Source organism: Puma concolor, chromosome B2 (genome assembly GCF_028749965.1).
Source record: "Puma concolor isolate L17-30 chromosome B2, mPumCon1.1.hap2, whole genome shotgun sequence".
Taxonomy (NCBI): Eukaryota; Metazoa; Chordata; class Mammalia; order Carnivora; family Felidae; genus Puma; species Puma concolor.
This window is the reverse complement of record NC_141671.1, coordinates 138383980-138400383: the sequence shown is the minus strand read 5'-3', so window position 1 is coordinate 138400383 and position 16404 is coordinate 138383980. Positions and strand designations below refer to the sequence as shown.

Sequence of the window (16404 nt, the reverse complement as noted above, 5' to 3'; positions counted from 1 at the left end):
CTATCTGTAACATTAAGTAGCAGAATAATCGAACACCTAACTGGAAACCACATGGTTAATTAGTGACCAAGTTGGGACAGGCATTCAGTTTCCTTGCCCCAGTTACCAAGGCTTTGAACAAGAACCCACCTCAGTAATGGAAGGTAGTGATGGATCTTCTCTAAGATCACCATTATTGGGGTTTCAGAAATTCAAATCCCTTTCTGTTTAGGAACTGACGGGAAAGGAAACAGAAGTATAGAATTAAGGCATATTTTTACAGATTAATATAAAAGTGAGCCTCATTTCATTTGCTATGGAAGACAAGGCAAGAATTGAGATCATTGATTTGAACAGATTTGGGATTCCACCAAGATAGCAAAACCATTTTTATATCATCCCTCTGGTTGGAAGAATGAGCCAGTGCATTCTTGTGAAATCACTTCCATCTGTTCACAAAAATAATTTCCCTTCAAAATAACTCCCCACTTGTTTTCAGCTGGTTGGTGGCCTGAAAGATGAGAGGCTTCCATTTCATTGCTGGATCTGCTGATGCTCAGCCCTTTGCACCAAATTCTTAGAGACGGCTCACTCTCCCAGTGTGATGTGCAGCCTGTTGTAAAATTCCACGAGTTTGTATGTGTCCAATGGTACAAAATGTAATGATACAGAAAAACAATCCCTATTTCTGCCCCGCCCATTCCTGATCATTATTCTAAAACGTTATCATTGATATTTAGAGCTCAGGTTTTTTTCTACTTCTACTAAGCCTTCAACATACTAATCATTTGTAGTATGACTTATGATGGGCATAATCGCGTGACTCAAATTTCCAATGATAGTATATTTACTCATTTTTTTAAAATAATTAATTATGTGCTAATTATGCTAAAGGAATAATAAATTCAATAAAAGCCATAAATTGGGGCAACTGGGTGGCTCAGTCAGTTAAGCGTCTGACTCTTGGTTTTGGCTCAGGTCGTGATCTCACGGTTTCTTGGGTTCGAGCCCCGCATCTGGCTCTGCACTGGCAGCATGGAGCCTGCTTGCGATTCTCTGTCTCCCTCTCTCTCTAACCCTCCCCCACTAGCACTGTCTCTGTCTCTCTCAAAATAAATAAACAAAAAAAATTTTTTTTAAAGCCATAACTTGAGTTTTGGAGTTTAGCAGATTGGAGTTTAACTTTGGCTCTATCATTAACTAGTTAACTGGCCTTGTGCCCAGTTACTTGAAATCACTGAGACTCAGTGCTCCCGTATGTATAATGGAATACAAATATTTGCCTCCAGGATTTTTAGGAGGATGTCATTCCACATTATGAGTAAAGCACTTAATACTGAGCCTGGAACATAGTACTCCACAAATGATATGTATTCTGATTATAGCACATCTATATATACTTCATATTCACTGTCAATAATTATCATAAAATTGAAAACACATGTAAAAGAAATTGTGTTGAATTTTACTTCTTGCTTTATACTTTAAATGGCTTTCTGACTTCTGATTGTCAGGATCTTTAAAATATTTTTAAGAGTTCTGGGTGGCTCAGTCGGTTAAGCATCTGACCCTCAATTTCAGCCCAGGTTATGATCTCACAGTTTATGAGTTCAAGCCCTGCATTGGGCTTTGTGCAGATGGTGTGGAGCCTGCTTGGGATTCTCTCTCTCTCTCTCTCTCTCTCTCTCTCTCTCACACTCTCTCTCTCTCTCTCTCCCCCTCTCTCCATTCCCCTTCAGCTGTCTCTCTCTCTCTAATTAATAAATACAAACTTTAAAATACATAAAGAAAATAAAATACTCTCAAGAGTTCTAAATAGGAAAAAACATTCCAAGTACTTTTTCATCTCTTAAAAAAATCTCCTAATAGTAAAGTTAAGGACAACTCAACCCATGTGCACATGTCACATCTTTCATTTATTTTTTTTAAGGACCCCTGGTAGGTACCAAGCTGGATAGTAGAGGATTAGCATTAAGTGAAGTTTGAGATGGGAAGAAAAAATGCTGTATAATGTGTTTCCTCTTCGGCTCAAAACAAAACAAAACCAAAACCAACCAACCAAACCCTATAAAAATAAATCCTGTCAGGGCGCCTGGGTGGCTCAGTCAGTTAAGTGTCCAACTTCGGCTCAGGTCCTGATCTTGCAGGTCGTGAGTTCGAGCCTGGCATCAGGCTAAGAGCCTGGAGCCTGTTTCAGATTCTCTCTCTCTCTCTCTCTCTCTCTCTCTCTCTCTGTCCCTCCCCTGCTCACACTCTGCACTCTCTCTCTCTTTCTCTCTTCTAAAATAAACATTTTTTAAAAATTTAATAAATCAATCCTGTTATGGGGCGCCTGGGTGGCTCAGTCGGTTGAGCATCCGACTTCAGCTCAGGTCATGATCTCGCGGTCCGTGAGTTCAAGCCCCACGTCGGGCTCTGTGCTGACAGCTCAGAGCCTGGAACCTACTTCGGATTCTGTGTCTCCCTCTCTCTCTGATCCTCCCCTGCTCTTCTGTCTCTCTCTGTCTCAAAAATAAATTTAAAAAAAAAAATTAAAAAAAATAATAAATCCTGTTATGTCTTCCGCCAGCTTTATGAAAAGGAAAGGAGAAAAATCAGAGCAGGTGTTCTTAACTGTTTTTGTGCCATCAACTTCCCAGATAAAGTGTCTTGATTTTTGACATAATAATGAAACAATAATTTAAGATAACTGTAATGCAATAGGAAAGATGTATGATTTCCACAGGTGACAAAGGTACAGGTACCCTTAATATTGCTAAAGTTCAGGTCTTATATACAAAATGGAAGGAAATACCTGAGGAAGCCAGGTAAAAACCTAAAAATGTGCTCATTACAATTGCAACTGTTTAAATATAGAATAATATGAAAGGAAATGAGTTGAAAATTTGAGATTGAATTATAGACATTCTAAAACTTTTTTTTGTTTGCCAATATTGCTGCAATTAAAAATCATTAAAGATCAGGGGCGCCTGCGTGGCGCAGTCGGTTAAGCGTCCGACTTCAGCCAGGTCATGATCTCGCGGTCCGTGAGTTCGAGCCCCGCGTCGGGCTCTGGGCTGATGGCTCGGAGCCTGGAGCCTGTTTCCGATTCTGTGTCTCGCTCTCTCTCTGCCCCTCCCCCGTTCATGCTCTGTCTCTCTCTGTCCCAAAAATAAATAAACATTGAAAAAAAAAATTTAAAAAAAAAAATCATTAAAGATCATTAAACCATGAAAAAATTTAAACGTGACATAAAAAACTGAAGGAAATACTAAATTGCAATTCGGGATTAATAAAAAAATAAAGATGACTTTTTTTTCCCAACCACGTTTGCAGACCACCTGGATATTTCTTTTTTTTTTTTTAAACTTTATTTATTTATTTTGAGAGAGAGAGAGAGAGAGAGAGAGAGGAGAGAGAGAGAGAGCAAGTGGGGGCAGGGCAGAGAGCAAGGGAGAGAGAATCCCAAGCAGGCTCCATGCTGTCAATGCAGAGCCGGATCAGGGGCTCGAACTCACAGACCGTGAGATCATGACCTAAGCCAAAATCAGGAGTCAGACATTTATTGACTGAGCCACCCAGGCACCCCCCGCCTGGATATTTCTGATGAACCCCTTGGACACCACTCGAAAAATTTCTACACTGAAAGCATACCATGCCCCATTCCTATCTTCTTTTTTTATTAATTTTTTTTTAATGTTTATTTATTTTTGAGAGAGATAGAGACAGAATGCAAGTGGGTTGGGGCAGAGAGAGAGGGAGGCACAGAGTCTGAAGCAGGCTCCAGGCTCCAAGCTGTCAGCACAGAGCCTGACGCAGAGCTTGAACTCACAAGCTGTGAGATCATGACCTGAAGTCGGATGCTCAATCGACTGAGCCACCCAGGCGCCCCACATTCCTATCTTCTTAAACGTAAGGTACATTTGGAATATTTAGTTCCCTTAAATTTTCTCAATCACAGTAAAAATTAATTTGCTGTATTAAAATTTACAAAACAAGGAAACAAATGTGGTAGTGCTTTTTCCCTTCGAGCAAAGGTTAAATGAACAGAAAGCAATTATTTTTACTTTCTTACAAAGTTTTTTTCTAGTGTGACTTTTCTATATTGTTAACAGAATTCTATTTCTTTTTTTCTACTTTCCCCGAGTATTCATTTTATTTTCAAATTCATCTACTTTGCTATATTTCTATGATAAACCACTATAATATTTTGTGGCAAGGATTATATGTATACATAAAATTTTGGCCAAGAAAGGAATGAAGTTGAAACCACAAGAATGTGTGCAGTCAACAATGAAAATTATACTGTGCCAGTTCTTGCTAAAATCTCTGCTAAATAGTAGAAGGAAAATCCAGCCACTTTATTATGCTAAAGGATCTCCCCCTTGTGCCTAAACTCTGTATTGAACTTAAGCAGGATTGAAAGTCATGATATATGGCATGACTTTAAAAAAAGAAAGTAAGGAAAAAAGTGACTTCCCTTCTCATATCAAGCAATTACTCAATATTGAGGGTTTGGGGCTACAAGTCTAATACCATTCTAGCAAGACCAGAATAATTGAGTGGCTTCAAATAATTTGCAGTAACTGAAGACTTGCAAATATTTTTTTAAATGTTTATTTATTTTTGAGAGAGACAGAACGCAACCAGGGGAGGGGCAGAAAGAGAGGAAGACACAGAATCCAAAGCAGGCTCCAGGCTCTGAGCTGTCTGCACAGAGCCCAACACAGGGCTCAAACTCACAAACCTTGAGATCATGACCTGAGCTGAAGTCGGACGCCCAACCGACTGAGCCACCCAGGCGCCCCAAAGACTTGCAAATCTTAATGAGAGTTAGTTGTCTGAAGATGTTCATTTCAGCCTTTTTTATAATAGCAAAAATTTTGAACAATCTACATACCAAAAGAGAATACGATCTAGTTCTATGATGAAATGTTTGTAACCATTACAAATCACATTTTTGAGGAATTTTCAACAACGGCAAATTGATCACAATATAATATCGAGGGAATAAAACAGTATTCAAAGAGGTATATATTTATGGAAAACTCCCAATTATATAATATATACTTCTTTATTCATTCAACAAGTACTAAATGATCTAATTGATCAGGCTAACAGAACATTTCATCCTTCAGACTTCAATCTGGTGACCTCAATCACTCAGAGGTTTAAAAAATTATTTAAGGGGTACATGGGTGGCTCAGTTGGTTAAGCATCTGACTCTTGATTTCAGCTCAGGTCATGATCTCACAGTTCTTGGGATCAAGCCTGCTATCAGCACAGAGCCTGCTTGGGATTCTCTCTCTCCCTCTCTGTCTGCCCCTCCCTGACTCTCTCTCTCTCTCTCAGAATAAATAAATATTCAAAAAAGCATTTCAAATGCTAAAATGTATCACCTATTAATCAGTCATTCATTCCACCAACCCTGTGTGGGACAAACACAAAGAAGCCACAGTGGGGAGCTGCCCCAAGGAATGCACAACTAATGCGATTCAACACTTTAGAAATGTCTTCTGTACGAACTGATTTTCCTCCCTATTTTCTAAAAGGTCTGAAAATGGAGCGGATATTCTATAAACTAAAAGGAGGGGATGTGACCCACCAAGGAAAATCAGGAAGGAAGAACGAGGTGAATGGTGGTGTCTAAGGGATGGCTCAGCCTAAATTTATGTTCCACTCCCAACAGCATCTGTCTGTCTGCAAGTTACCCTGCAGGAAGGGAAAAGATCAGGTTTTACAGAATACCCAGATGGCCGCTAGGGGGTGCCAGAATGCTAATATCTCTGCGTGACTCCTTTTCCTAGGGGACCCGGGATTTGAGATTGAATATAGTTCAAGTTGACCAGAAATAACTTTTCCTTTTCCAGTAAAATGGTCAGAATGTGACAGGTTACATGATTAATAGGAGACCAGGGATTAGAAATCAAGTATTTATGAGTCCCAGGCCATTACTGAGTCCCAGGCCAGACTGCTACCCAAGGGGAAAAAACAAAAACAAAAGCCCCCACAAACTTCTATCTCTCCAGGAGGGACTAATCAGTGAATTAGCAAAAAGTAAAATGACAGCAAGAATAACAAGGAAACCAACTAACCGGACAAAAACTCCAGGAGTTGGAAAAAATACTTCGGAATTAAAAAAAAATAAAATAAAAATTACTTTTCAGACAGTACGATCCTGCTTTTTTATCTTAGAAATGTAGAAAATATGTCTGTCTATGGAGGAAAACTTAGAAATACATACATAAAGGGGCGCCTGCACGGCTCAGTTGGTTAAGCGTTTGACTCTTGGTTTCCGCTCAGGTCATGATCTCACGGTTCCATGAGTTTGAGCTCCACGTGGGGCTCTGCACTGATGGTGTGGAGACTGCTTGGGAATCCTTCTCTCCATCTCTCTTTGCCTCTCTCTCAAAATAAATAAATAACCTTAAAAAAAATGCATACATAAAAATCAACAGGGGTATTTAAAGGTGATAGGATTATGCTCTTGTTTTTCCTATTTTTCCCTTCTGCTTTATTCATTTTCTATAATCTCAAGACATCACTGATTGCTTACCATAAGAGTCAGACATTACATTAAAGCTTCATTTAAGTAATAAGAGATGCATGTGTAGAAGTGTTCAGTCTTTCCCTTCCCTACCCTCCAGTTCAGAAAAAGAGAGAGAGAGGAGAAGAAAAGTTTTATGGAGGGAGAGATTCCAGAACAAGACTCATTGGGGGGGTTTGGGCAGAAAAATGGGTGGGAGAGGGAATTTTAATAAATAGAACTCTGAATTGTTTTTGATCCACTCTGGAATTTTCTTAAAATATAAGTAAAGAGTTTGAACTATGTTGATATTGTCTTTTGTGATGGGTGTTTCTTTTACAGAAACATGACCGTGAGGTTGAACAACCAAGGTCTGGCTTGATAAAGATTCAAAAACATTACTGCATTTTATCCAACACAAAATACACCTCAAATTATAGAAAGAAAAAAAAGCTGGATCATTTCAATAAATCTTGTCCATTTGCTGAGGCACCTGAGTGGTTCAGTTGGTTACATGTCCGACTTCGGCTCAGGTCATGATTTCATGGTCTGTGAGTTCAAGCCCCGCATGGGGCTCTGTGCTGACAACTCAGAGTCTGGAGCCTGCTTTGGATTCTTTGTTTCCTTCTCTCTCTGTCCCTCCCCACTCAAACTCTGTCTCTCAAAAATAAGCATTAAAAAAAAAAATCTTGTCCACTGTTGTTTCATCAGAAAGTAACATAAACCCATGGAGTATAGACCACCAACCTCACCTAATTATTTACCTGCCCTTCATCCATATTTCCATAGTGTACATAAGATACTGGGTCTATGTCTTGATAAAAATGTATTGCATGAAATGTATAACCTGCTGTATTCAAGAGCTACTTCATGCTTAACCAAGTATGACATCAGCAGTTGAAACAATTGCAGATGCTATTTTGGGAGTTTCCCCAAATCACTCAGCTCTTCAGGGGGAACACCACCCCTAACTGACCTCCAAGCCTGGTGGGTTGAAATACGTGAGGGAGCGGAAGACTATAGACAGAGCCCTGACCGTTGGGTGTTTCAGTCCCTCACTGCAGCGGCCCTCAAGTGGATGTTAAGAAGCAGTTCAAAAACCAAGGCTTTGCAACAAAAGAAAAAATACATAGAAGGACTTTATCAAAGTAGAAAACTTTGGTGCTGCAAACAATGCCATCAAGAAAGTGACAAAACAACCCACAGAATGGGAGAAAATATTTGCAAATTATGTATCCAATGAGACCTTGTATGCAGAATATATAAAAACTCTTACAGCTCGGTAATAAAGATAATCGAATTTTAAAATGGGCCAATGAATTAAAAAGACGTTTCTCCAAAGAAGATATGCAAATGGCCAATCGGCTCAAATACGCTCAGATATGCTCGCCGTTAGTCATTAGGGAAATACAAATCAAAACCACGAGAGACCACCTCACAGCCAGGAGCACAGTTGCCATGGGCTCTAGCATGTACTTCTAGGCGTGTCCCCAAGAGGGCTGAAACCCAAGAGGACTGAAAACCTACAGCTACAACTGATGACCTTGAAGCCAGTCACGAAGACCACATATTTTCTGATTCTTATTTATATAGGAAATGTTCAGAACAGGGAAGCCCACAGAGACCAAAAGTCAATGACTAGTTGCCAAGAGCTGAGAAGAGAATGAGGAATGACCGTTAACAGGCACAGGGGTTCTTTGAGGAGTGACAAAAACGTTTTGAAATTAGAAATCAAATTTCTGGTCATGGTCGCACAACTGTGAATATACTAAAATACCATACACATTAAATGGATGAATTGTATGTGAATTACATCTCAAGAAAGCTGGTTTTAAAAAAGATTCAAAAACGAAAAAGGGACCCTTGTGCACCGTTGGTGGGAATGTAAGTTGGTGCAGCCACCGTGGAAAACAGTATGGAGGCTCCTCAAACCATTAAAAAAATAGGAATATATAGGGCACCTGGGTGGCTCAGTTGGTCCGACTTTGGCTCAGGTCATGATCTTGCGGTGAGTTCGAGCCCCGCATCAGGCTCTGTGCTGACAGTTCAGAGCCTGAAGCCTTTTTTGGATTCTGTGTCTGCCTCTCTCTCTGCACCTCCCCGGCTCATGCTCTGTCTCTCTCTGTCAGAAATAAACATTAAAAAAAAAAAAATTTTGGGGGCGCCTGGGTGGCGCAGTCGGTTGGGCGTCCGACTTCAGCCAGGTCACGATCTCGCGGTCTGTGAGTTCGAGCCCCGCGTCAGGCTCAGGGCTGATGGCTCAGAGCCTGGAGCCTGTTTCGGATTCTGTGTCTCCCTCTCTCTCTGCCCCTCCCCCGTTCATGCTCTGTCTCTCTCTATCCCAAAAATAAATAAAAAAAAACATTGAAAAAAAAAAATTTAAAAAAAAAAAAAATTTTTTTTTAAATAGGAATATAAAAATAGGAATATACCCAGTAATTCCCCTATTTACACAAAGAATAAGAAAATACTAATTGAAAAAGATATATGCACCCCTATGTTTACTATAGCATTATTTATAATAGCCAAGATATGGAAACAACCAGGGTCTACTGATAGATGGGATAAGTTATGTTATATGCACACACTCATGCACACAGTATCACCCATCCATTAAAAAAAAAAAAAAAAAAGAGGTCTTGCCATTTGCAACATGGATGGACCTAACCAAGATTATGCTAAGTAAAATAAGCCATCGAAAGACAGATAATCACATTTCACTTGGATGTGGAATCTAGAAACAAGAAAGGCAGAAAGAGATTTTTTTATCTTTTTTCATGTTTACTTTTGAAAGAGGGCAGGGAGAGGAGCAGAGAGAGGGGGAGGCAAAGGATCCAAAGCAGGCTCTGCGCCCTCAGCGCTAAGCCTACTGTGGGGCTTGAACTCGTGAGCCATGAGTTCACGACCTGAAGTCAGACACTTAACCAACTGAGCCACCCAGGAACCCCAGAAACATAGAATAGGGAGATCGACCCGATGGTTGCCAGAGAGAGGGGCATGGGGGATGGGCAAAAGGGGTGAAGCTCCCCTCTGAGCTCGTGGGGAGCAGAGAGTGGCCCAATCTGCCGTACACCTGAAACTAAGGTAACATTGTGTGTCAACTAAACTTCAATTTAAAAAAGCCAACCGGTGAAGCTACAGGTGGGTCCCACCCCTGCTAAGCGTTTGTTAGACTTCCATCTAGAATCGACTTCCTCTTCCGTCGTGCCACTCTTCTTGCTTGCTCGTTTGCTTCTGTGCTCTTATAGGAGGGGGTGAAGTAGTTCCTCACGAATCCTAAATTCATGTTCTTAATACAACATAATAAAAACAAAAAAATTCACTGCTTTGGAAAATGTGATTATTACATTTTCCCACACTGTGGCTATAAAGTCAACACAAGTATACTCATTTTCTAACTCATGTCAAGTGTCTACACTTATACTCTGCTCAGTATTTTAGTAACTTAATGTTTAAAACAGGAACACACATAGGTAAGAGTAAATTCAAAACGTGCAGCTTTATATAAATATTTGACATAGCTTTTTAAAAACACTTAGCAAGGTCATAGACTATAACCTCATTTAGACTAACCTCATTTATAAGCGACATAATTTAAGAACTGCTTTGGCCACATGTACATTATGAGTTTCTTTCTTAGACCTCATACTTAATCGTCCCTCCTTGACTTTCACCCGCTGGAAAAAATAAAACCAACAAGATTTTCAGTACAATTCATTTTATTATACCAGTTCAGGAAAAACATTTCCAGGTTTATTTCCAATTTCAGTTTCAAAGCAAACTGACCTGAAACTTAGTCTTTAATATGAAGTAGTCACCAAAAAATGTGTAAGCATGTAAAAAATTAACTTGTTGGTAGTACTCCAAATTCAATGCACAAGAATCTTTTTTATCTAAAGCATTTTTTCTAAACTGCAGAACAATCTAAAAATCTGTTCATTTAAAACACTTACGTGTTAAAATACTACATTTCAGTTGATCATGGACATTGCAAATAGAATGTAAAAAGGTACCACGGTTCTTCAAATACCAGTTGTTTCTGTTCAATCTTGGGTTTCCTAGTGTCCATTCCGCAGGTCAATCAAAATACAAAGGCGTGCAAACAAAACAGGGTATTTAAAAGGAAATAAAATTCAAGGAGAACAAAATTTAAAACTAACTTATGAGGTAAGTAATCTTTACGTCCATTGTTCAAATGTCACAGCTGTAAGAAATCCCTCTCTTTTCAAAGCGTATTTAAAATGTCTTCCCAGAGCCCTTATTTTTAGAGCGCCAAAACAAGTTAAATAAAATCCCATGCTTGTAAATACCATGCAGCATAGCATTAAAAGAATGTTAACGAACTTTAAAAGCAGAATTCACGCATTATTTTACTTTCTGCCCAATTAAAAATAAGTTCATTAGTACCACTTGAAATTATGCATTTAACTTGAAATAAGTTACTAAAATGCCAACAGAAACGTAAATCTCTGTAACTAGCTTACTCCGTCTATCTCCCAAACAATGTCGTGGGGCAAAACGTTCGAAGAGAGAAGCGTCCAGAGTGCACGTACGGGAGCACCGAGAAGCCAGGCTTCCCAGAGCCAGGCAGAGCAGCCCCGTGACTCAATTTGCACACTGCCTTTCTGGGGATGCCAAGCGACTGTCAGATTTTTCCAGACAACTTAAGACATCCTAAAGCAAGTCAGAGCGGACCATCAAACTGAAATATTCCATACTTCCCGGTGGTCATCCAGTTGGGCTCGGAGGCTGCGAGCTGTTCAGCTTGCCCGGGCTGCAGCCCCACCTGAACCTCGGCCTTTAATGTCCTTACACTGCAGAGAGGGGCAGGATGGAACCCTCGCAGAGCCTGACGAAAGGGAATGGTACATGCCCACTTTCTATCGCCTGTCAGCTTCCTATAGTTCAAATCACCCTTGAATAAAATTAAATGTGCCTTTTGTAGTTCGGCATATAAGTCAGGAGCAACCTGAGACATTACACAGAATTCATGAGGAAGAGTCCAAAATATATGATCATGGTAAACCCATCTGCCCATTTTAATAGAGTTTTCCCAGTCGGCCCCACACTTGGACATCCACTTGTGATTAGAACCTTTCATTTGTTCAATTAACCAGTTAAAATCATGGACAGTAGTATCAGAAACAAACCACGGAATAGTTTTTCCATAAAAATGGATCTCGGTAGCCAGTTGAGAGCACAACAGAAAGTCAGCTAATACTAAATCCGTAACGAGTTCAAACCCAGAATTATCCAGAACAACATCTACTCTAGTAACAGACGCTTTTTCTCTTGTTTTTTTGCAGTTGTTAAGCAGTGACCAAAGATGTTCCATGTCATTCACTAAAATGAAAGGTTTTAGTTCCTCCACAGAATTTATTATGTTGGTTCTCTGAGAACTGGTTTCCCCGCCCGATAGAGACAGATCACATTTATTGCCCCACAGCGAAATCTGAAAAAGAAAAAGTACACAAGTTTTACCCTTCTTTTGAATAACCAACAAAACCTCTATTATGTAAAATGTGGGGCAAGGGGTTGCTAAAACTATTCATAAAATTTACTTCTACAGCAGTCTTGATACAAAATATCCATCAGATCTACACTTTCTCTAATAATGCAAAGATTGTTTATATCATGATGTATAATCGAGATTAAGACAATGAAACATTTAATTGGTCACTAGGTAATAAACTTTTTAAAAAACTGATCTGAATGATTTTAACGATCCGTGTTGCTTAATCAGAAGGATTTTGCATCTTGCAGATAAGAGAATATGATACACTGTGAAAAGAGGCTACAAAGTTTATTTAAAAATCCAAAGTCATGAGAAAAATAAGTTCCTTTTTCCCTCCTCCCACTCCTACCCAAACGGCTCAGTTTTTTTTACTAGTTATATAAAACTTAGGACCAGGCAACTTCTCTGGGATTTAGTTCTCTTACTTGTAAGATAAAGAAATTGGGCAAGGAGAATGTCTAAAGACCTCTCCAACTCTAATTATGTTATTCTATTTTAAACTGAAATAACACTCCAGCTTAGTTTATAGAAAATGGCATGCAGCCCCTCTTTTTTAAAGCTCTAATTAAAATTACATGCTTAGGAGTACAGGCTCTGGAATTAGATAGACCTGGGTTCAATTCCCAGCATTTCCAATTACCGACCATTGGTAAATTACAATGGTCCCACAACTGAAAAATGACGTAACAACAGCACTTACCTTGTAGAGTTACTGCGAAAATTAATCGACATAGTATGTCTAAATAATATACCCAATACTCAATAAATGTTAGCCAAAACAAACTCTACTTGTGTGATTCAAAATAAGAGGAAAATGCATGTTCCAACCAGGAATATTATTTTAAAAAGATAAATGAATGGGGGCACCTGGGTGGCTCAGTGGGGTAAACATTCAACTCTTGATCTCGGCTCAAGTCATGATCTCATGGTTCGTGTGATCGAGCCCCACATCAGGGATTCTCTCTCTGTCTCTCTCTCTCTGCCCCTACCCCACTCGTGCTCTCTCTCCCTCAAAATAAATAAACTTAAAAAAAAAACCCACAAAGATAAATGAATGGATTTTTTAAGTGCAAGGCTCAAACAGTTAAGTGTCCACCTGACAGAGAAACAGTGGGGTTGATGACGGCACTCCTCAGCGGAGGTGAGGGTCTCTGCCGGCCCCCTGCATGTTTCCTGCACCCCATCTTCCAGTTTGTAATTCCACATTAATTTGTGCCATTAACTGACTGTCTATATTCCCTCAAGATTACAAGTTCTGTGATAGCAAGTTCTATCTGTTTTCCTCACCATCACACGCCCAGCATCCAGTCTTTGACAGAGCAGCCATGAAATGTTTGTGCGGACAGGGGTGGAGTTCTATGGCTTCTAAAAACAGACCAACATTCCCTGCAAACCAAAACACCTTCATGTTCTGGTAGGAAGCTAAACTGCTGGTGATCCACCATGAGCGCTAATGGAAGGCAACTTTTGGCCTCCGTTACTTGGCCAGACTAGATGACAGAAAAGAGAGTGGTATTCCTTCTTCTTCACAACTTATTATATTACTTACGGGACAAAGACATATTCAAGGACTATTCCCGGAAACAATGGGCTAGCTAGGGATAAAGACTGATGTGACTATTGCTTTTCCTTTTTCTTTTCTTTTTTTTAAGTCAAAGCTCAGCATAAAGGAATAGTTCCAAAGGGGGGAGATGACGAGGCTTATTATTTAAGGACACCCTGACAACTTTCCTTCCAAACTCAAAGCAAGCCGTTCCCTCTTAATCACGCAGCCTACTGTGCTTGCCCTCAAAGTTTTACCAGACTCTGCGGTCTCTGCTTTCACAGTGTCTCCAGAATGCTGGTGACATTGAACATGTCTTCTCACGTGGGTCATTTTAATAACAGACTTCCTGGTGTCTAGCCTTGTGCCCCTTCAGTGTGTCCTGAGAAGTAACCCTTGAAACAAGTTCACCCTTGTTACTCCTCAGACGAAAACGCTCCAATAGCTCCCCAGTGCTTGCGATGCAAGTAAAAACCAAAGTCCTCACCTTTGCTTACAAGGCCTCTGTGGCCCTTCCAGCCCCCTCACCTCACCGCTCATTTCCTGCAGGATCACCTGGCACCTTCTCTCACACCCCCGCAGGTCCCTAGGCAGGAACGTTCCCCTAGACATGCATGGGACCCACGTCCTCACCTGCCTCGGGTCTTTCCCCATCACCTTCTCAGAGACCCTTCCCTGGCAGCCCCACTTCACACTTCACCCCTGCATCTCCCCCACCATCCCCGGTTCTCCTGCCCTGCTTTACCTCCTTTCGTGGCATTTTCTAATAACATCTTTTTCTGGGGATGCTTCTGACTTTTTCTGGGAGACGAGGGCTGGGGATACTGTCGTGTAAAACCACGTATTTTCAAATAGTTCTGATTCTAATAACATATCTTAAATCTTCGGATGTTTTGAATGAGAATTAAAAGCAAAATGTAATACAAGACAGATGAAGGAACGTAACAAAGTCACGTTAAACAGACCACTGACGACCTGAGCGTTTACAGCTGATGGCAGCAGGAGGCTGTTCTAGGCTCTGTGCTTCACGCTGACAGGACTGAATCTAGTTTCATTCCCGTGTCAAATGACGAGGTATACGATGCGTCCTTATTTAACAGACGAGAAAACTGTAGCTCAGAGAAGTTAAGTGACTTGCCTCAGATCCAACAACAAACAGACAGAACCAGCATTCAAGCCCAAGTCAGGGAAGGCTGACCAAACGAATGTAAAGTATCCTCTCAAGAATGACACAAGCCATGAAGCCAGATGACGCCTGTGCCACTGACATCACCTCCAGTCGAAGAAATTTCAAAACTCATTTTCAGAGATTGAGTGGATTTTTAGCTCTTGAATAACACTATTACTAAAATGATAAAAAATGATCAATTATAACTTAAATGACAATGTATACACACGTGCTCTGTTGCTAAATCAATCCCAGTTTACTTTTTGACTGTTTAAATACAGGAGGGGCGCCTGGGTGGCGCAGTCGGTTGAGCGTCCGACTTCAGCTCAGGTCACGATCTCGCGGTCCGTAAGTTCGAGCCCCGCGTCGGGCTCTGGGCTGATGGCTCAGAGCCTGGAGCCTGCTTCCGATTCTGTGTCTCCCTCTCTCTCTGCCCCTCCCCCGTTCATGCTTTGTCTCTCTCTGTCTCAAAAATAAATAAATGTTAAAAAAAAATTTTTTAAATACAGGAGATTATCACATTTACCTGAAGAAGTTTGAAAAATTCATCTTTCAGCTGATTTTCATCTAGGTCTTCGATAGTTGTTCTCAACTCTTGTAGGTGAGTACACAAAGCAATGAGAGATTCCTGTGACTCAAAGAAATTTTGCTCTTTTGATTCTTTAAATACATCAAAGTCATCGATTGGCGGACTACAAGAGGAGAAAAACGTAAACGAAACATTTATAGAACTCTGTACCTTCTTTTATTTAACATTTGGGTAACTGCAATTCTTTAAAGGAAAGAGAATAGAAGCATCTAGTCTCAAAAATTAGTGGTAACAGATACTACATATAACATAGATCAATTACAGAAAAACAAATAATTATCAAATTATACACACTAAATCAATTTAATCCAATTACACAAAAACAAATCCCCAAACTCATTTTAGTTAACTGTCAGAAGTTCCCTAATCAAAATTTTACTGGAATTTTAAATAGTTGTAGTGACTCTATCTGTAATTATTCACCCAGTATGGTTTCCAGAGCAAAAGGAGAGAGAAACAAAAATTCAAAATAATTGCTTTAATTTAGCAGTTTTTGGGTGCTAAATGTGGCAGGGTTCCGAGTTACAAACATATGCATATAAATACTTGAATCCAATGTGCTAATCACCAAGAGAGTAAAACATAGAGTACTATGGGAACCCAACAACTACTTGAGAGAAATCAGAAAATACAAACATAAGTTTTATTATAATGACAAATTTTGGTCACGTATATGTAGTTTCCTGGGGTTTTTTAGGTCAACTTTTATTCCCAAGTTGACTTTGACCAGTGGTGATACATGTGCTGTGGCTACATCTTTAAGCTGTCTGTCCAATGAGAGATCAATACCAGCCTAAGAGAAGCATAACCAGCAAGGTATAAATAAGAACATCATAGACTTCACAGAACCAAATATAAAAGGTATTCAGATCATCTGATCTTCTAAATTAGCAACTTTTTCCTTGGATCATCTACCTTAGGATAAAAACAATGTGACTGCTGTGGAACTGATTTAAAAAAAACAAACAAACAAAAAAAAAAAAAAACAGACAAAAACATACCAGAATTTACACATCCACATGACTGCTGTCTCCTTCCAGTCAGTCACCCTGGGAAGCGAGACCCTTATTCTGAGGATGCAGCCATTGCTCAAGCACTTCTGGAA

General features: G+C 39.9%; 1 protein-coding gene across 5 annotated transcripts in view; it reads right to left on the bottom strand.

Moving 5' to 3' along the window:
• The window catches only part of DCPH1 (damage control phosphatase 1), a 32288-nt gene that overhangs the window by 8473 nt on the left and 7411 nt on the right, over positions 1-16404 (bottom strand). For 2 of the 5 annotated variants that reach the window (XM_025925329.2, XM_025925330.2), the window contains 2 exons: positions 15237-15402; positions 10186-11936 (listed from right to left, as the gene is read on the bottom strand). In XM_025925329.2, coding sequence (XP_025781114.1) covers positions 11169-11936; positions 15237-15402 — 934 coding nt within the window. In that variant the 3' untranslated portion in view covers positions 10186-11168. Of the gene's footprint in view, positions 1-129; positions 215-3327; positions 5671-6202; positions 6385-10185; positions 11937-15236; positions 15403-16404 lie in introns of those variants that run through there. The other 3 variants (XR_015251652.1, XR_015251653.1, XR_015251651.1) reach the window with 3 other exon arrangements.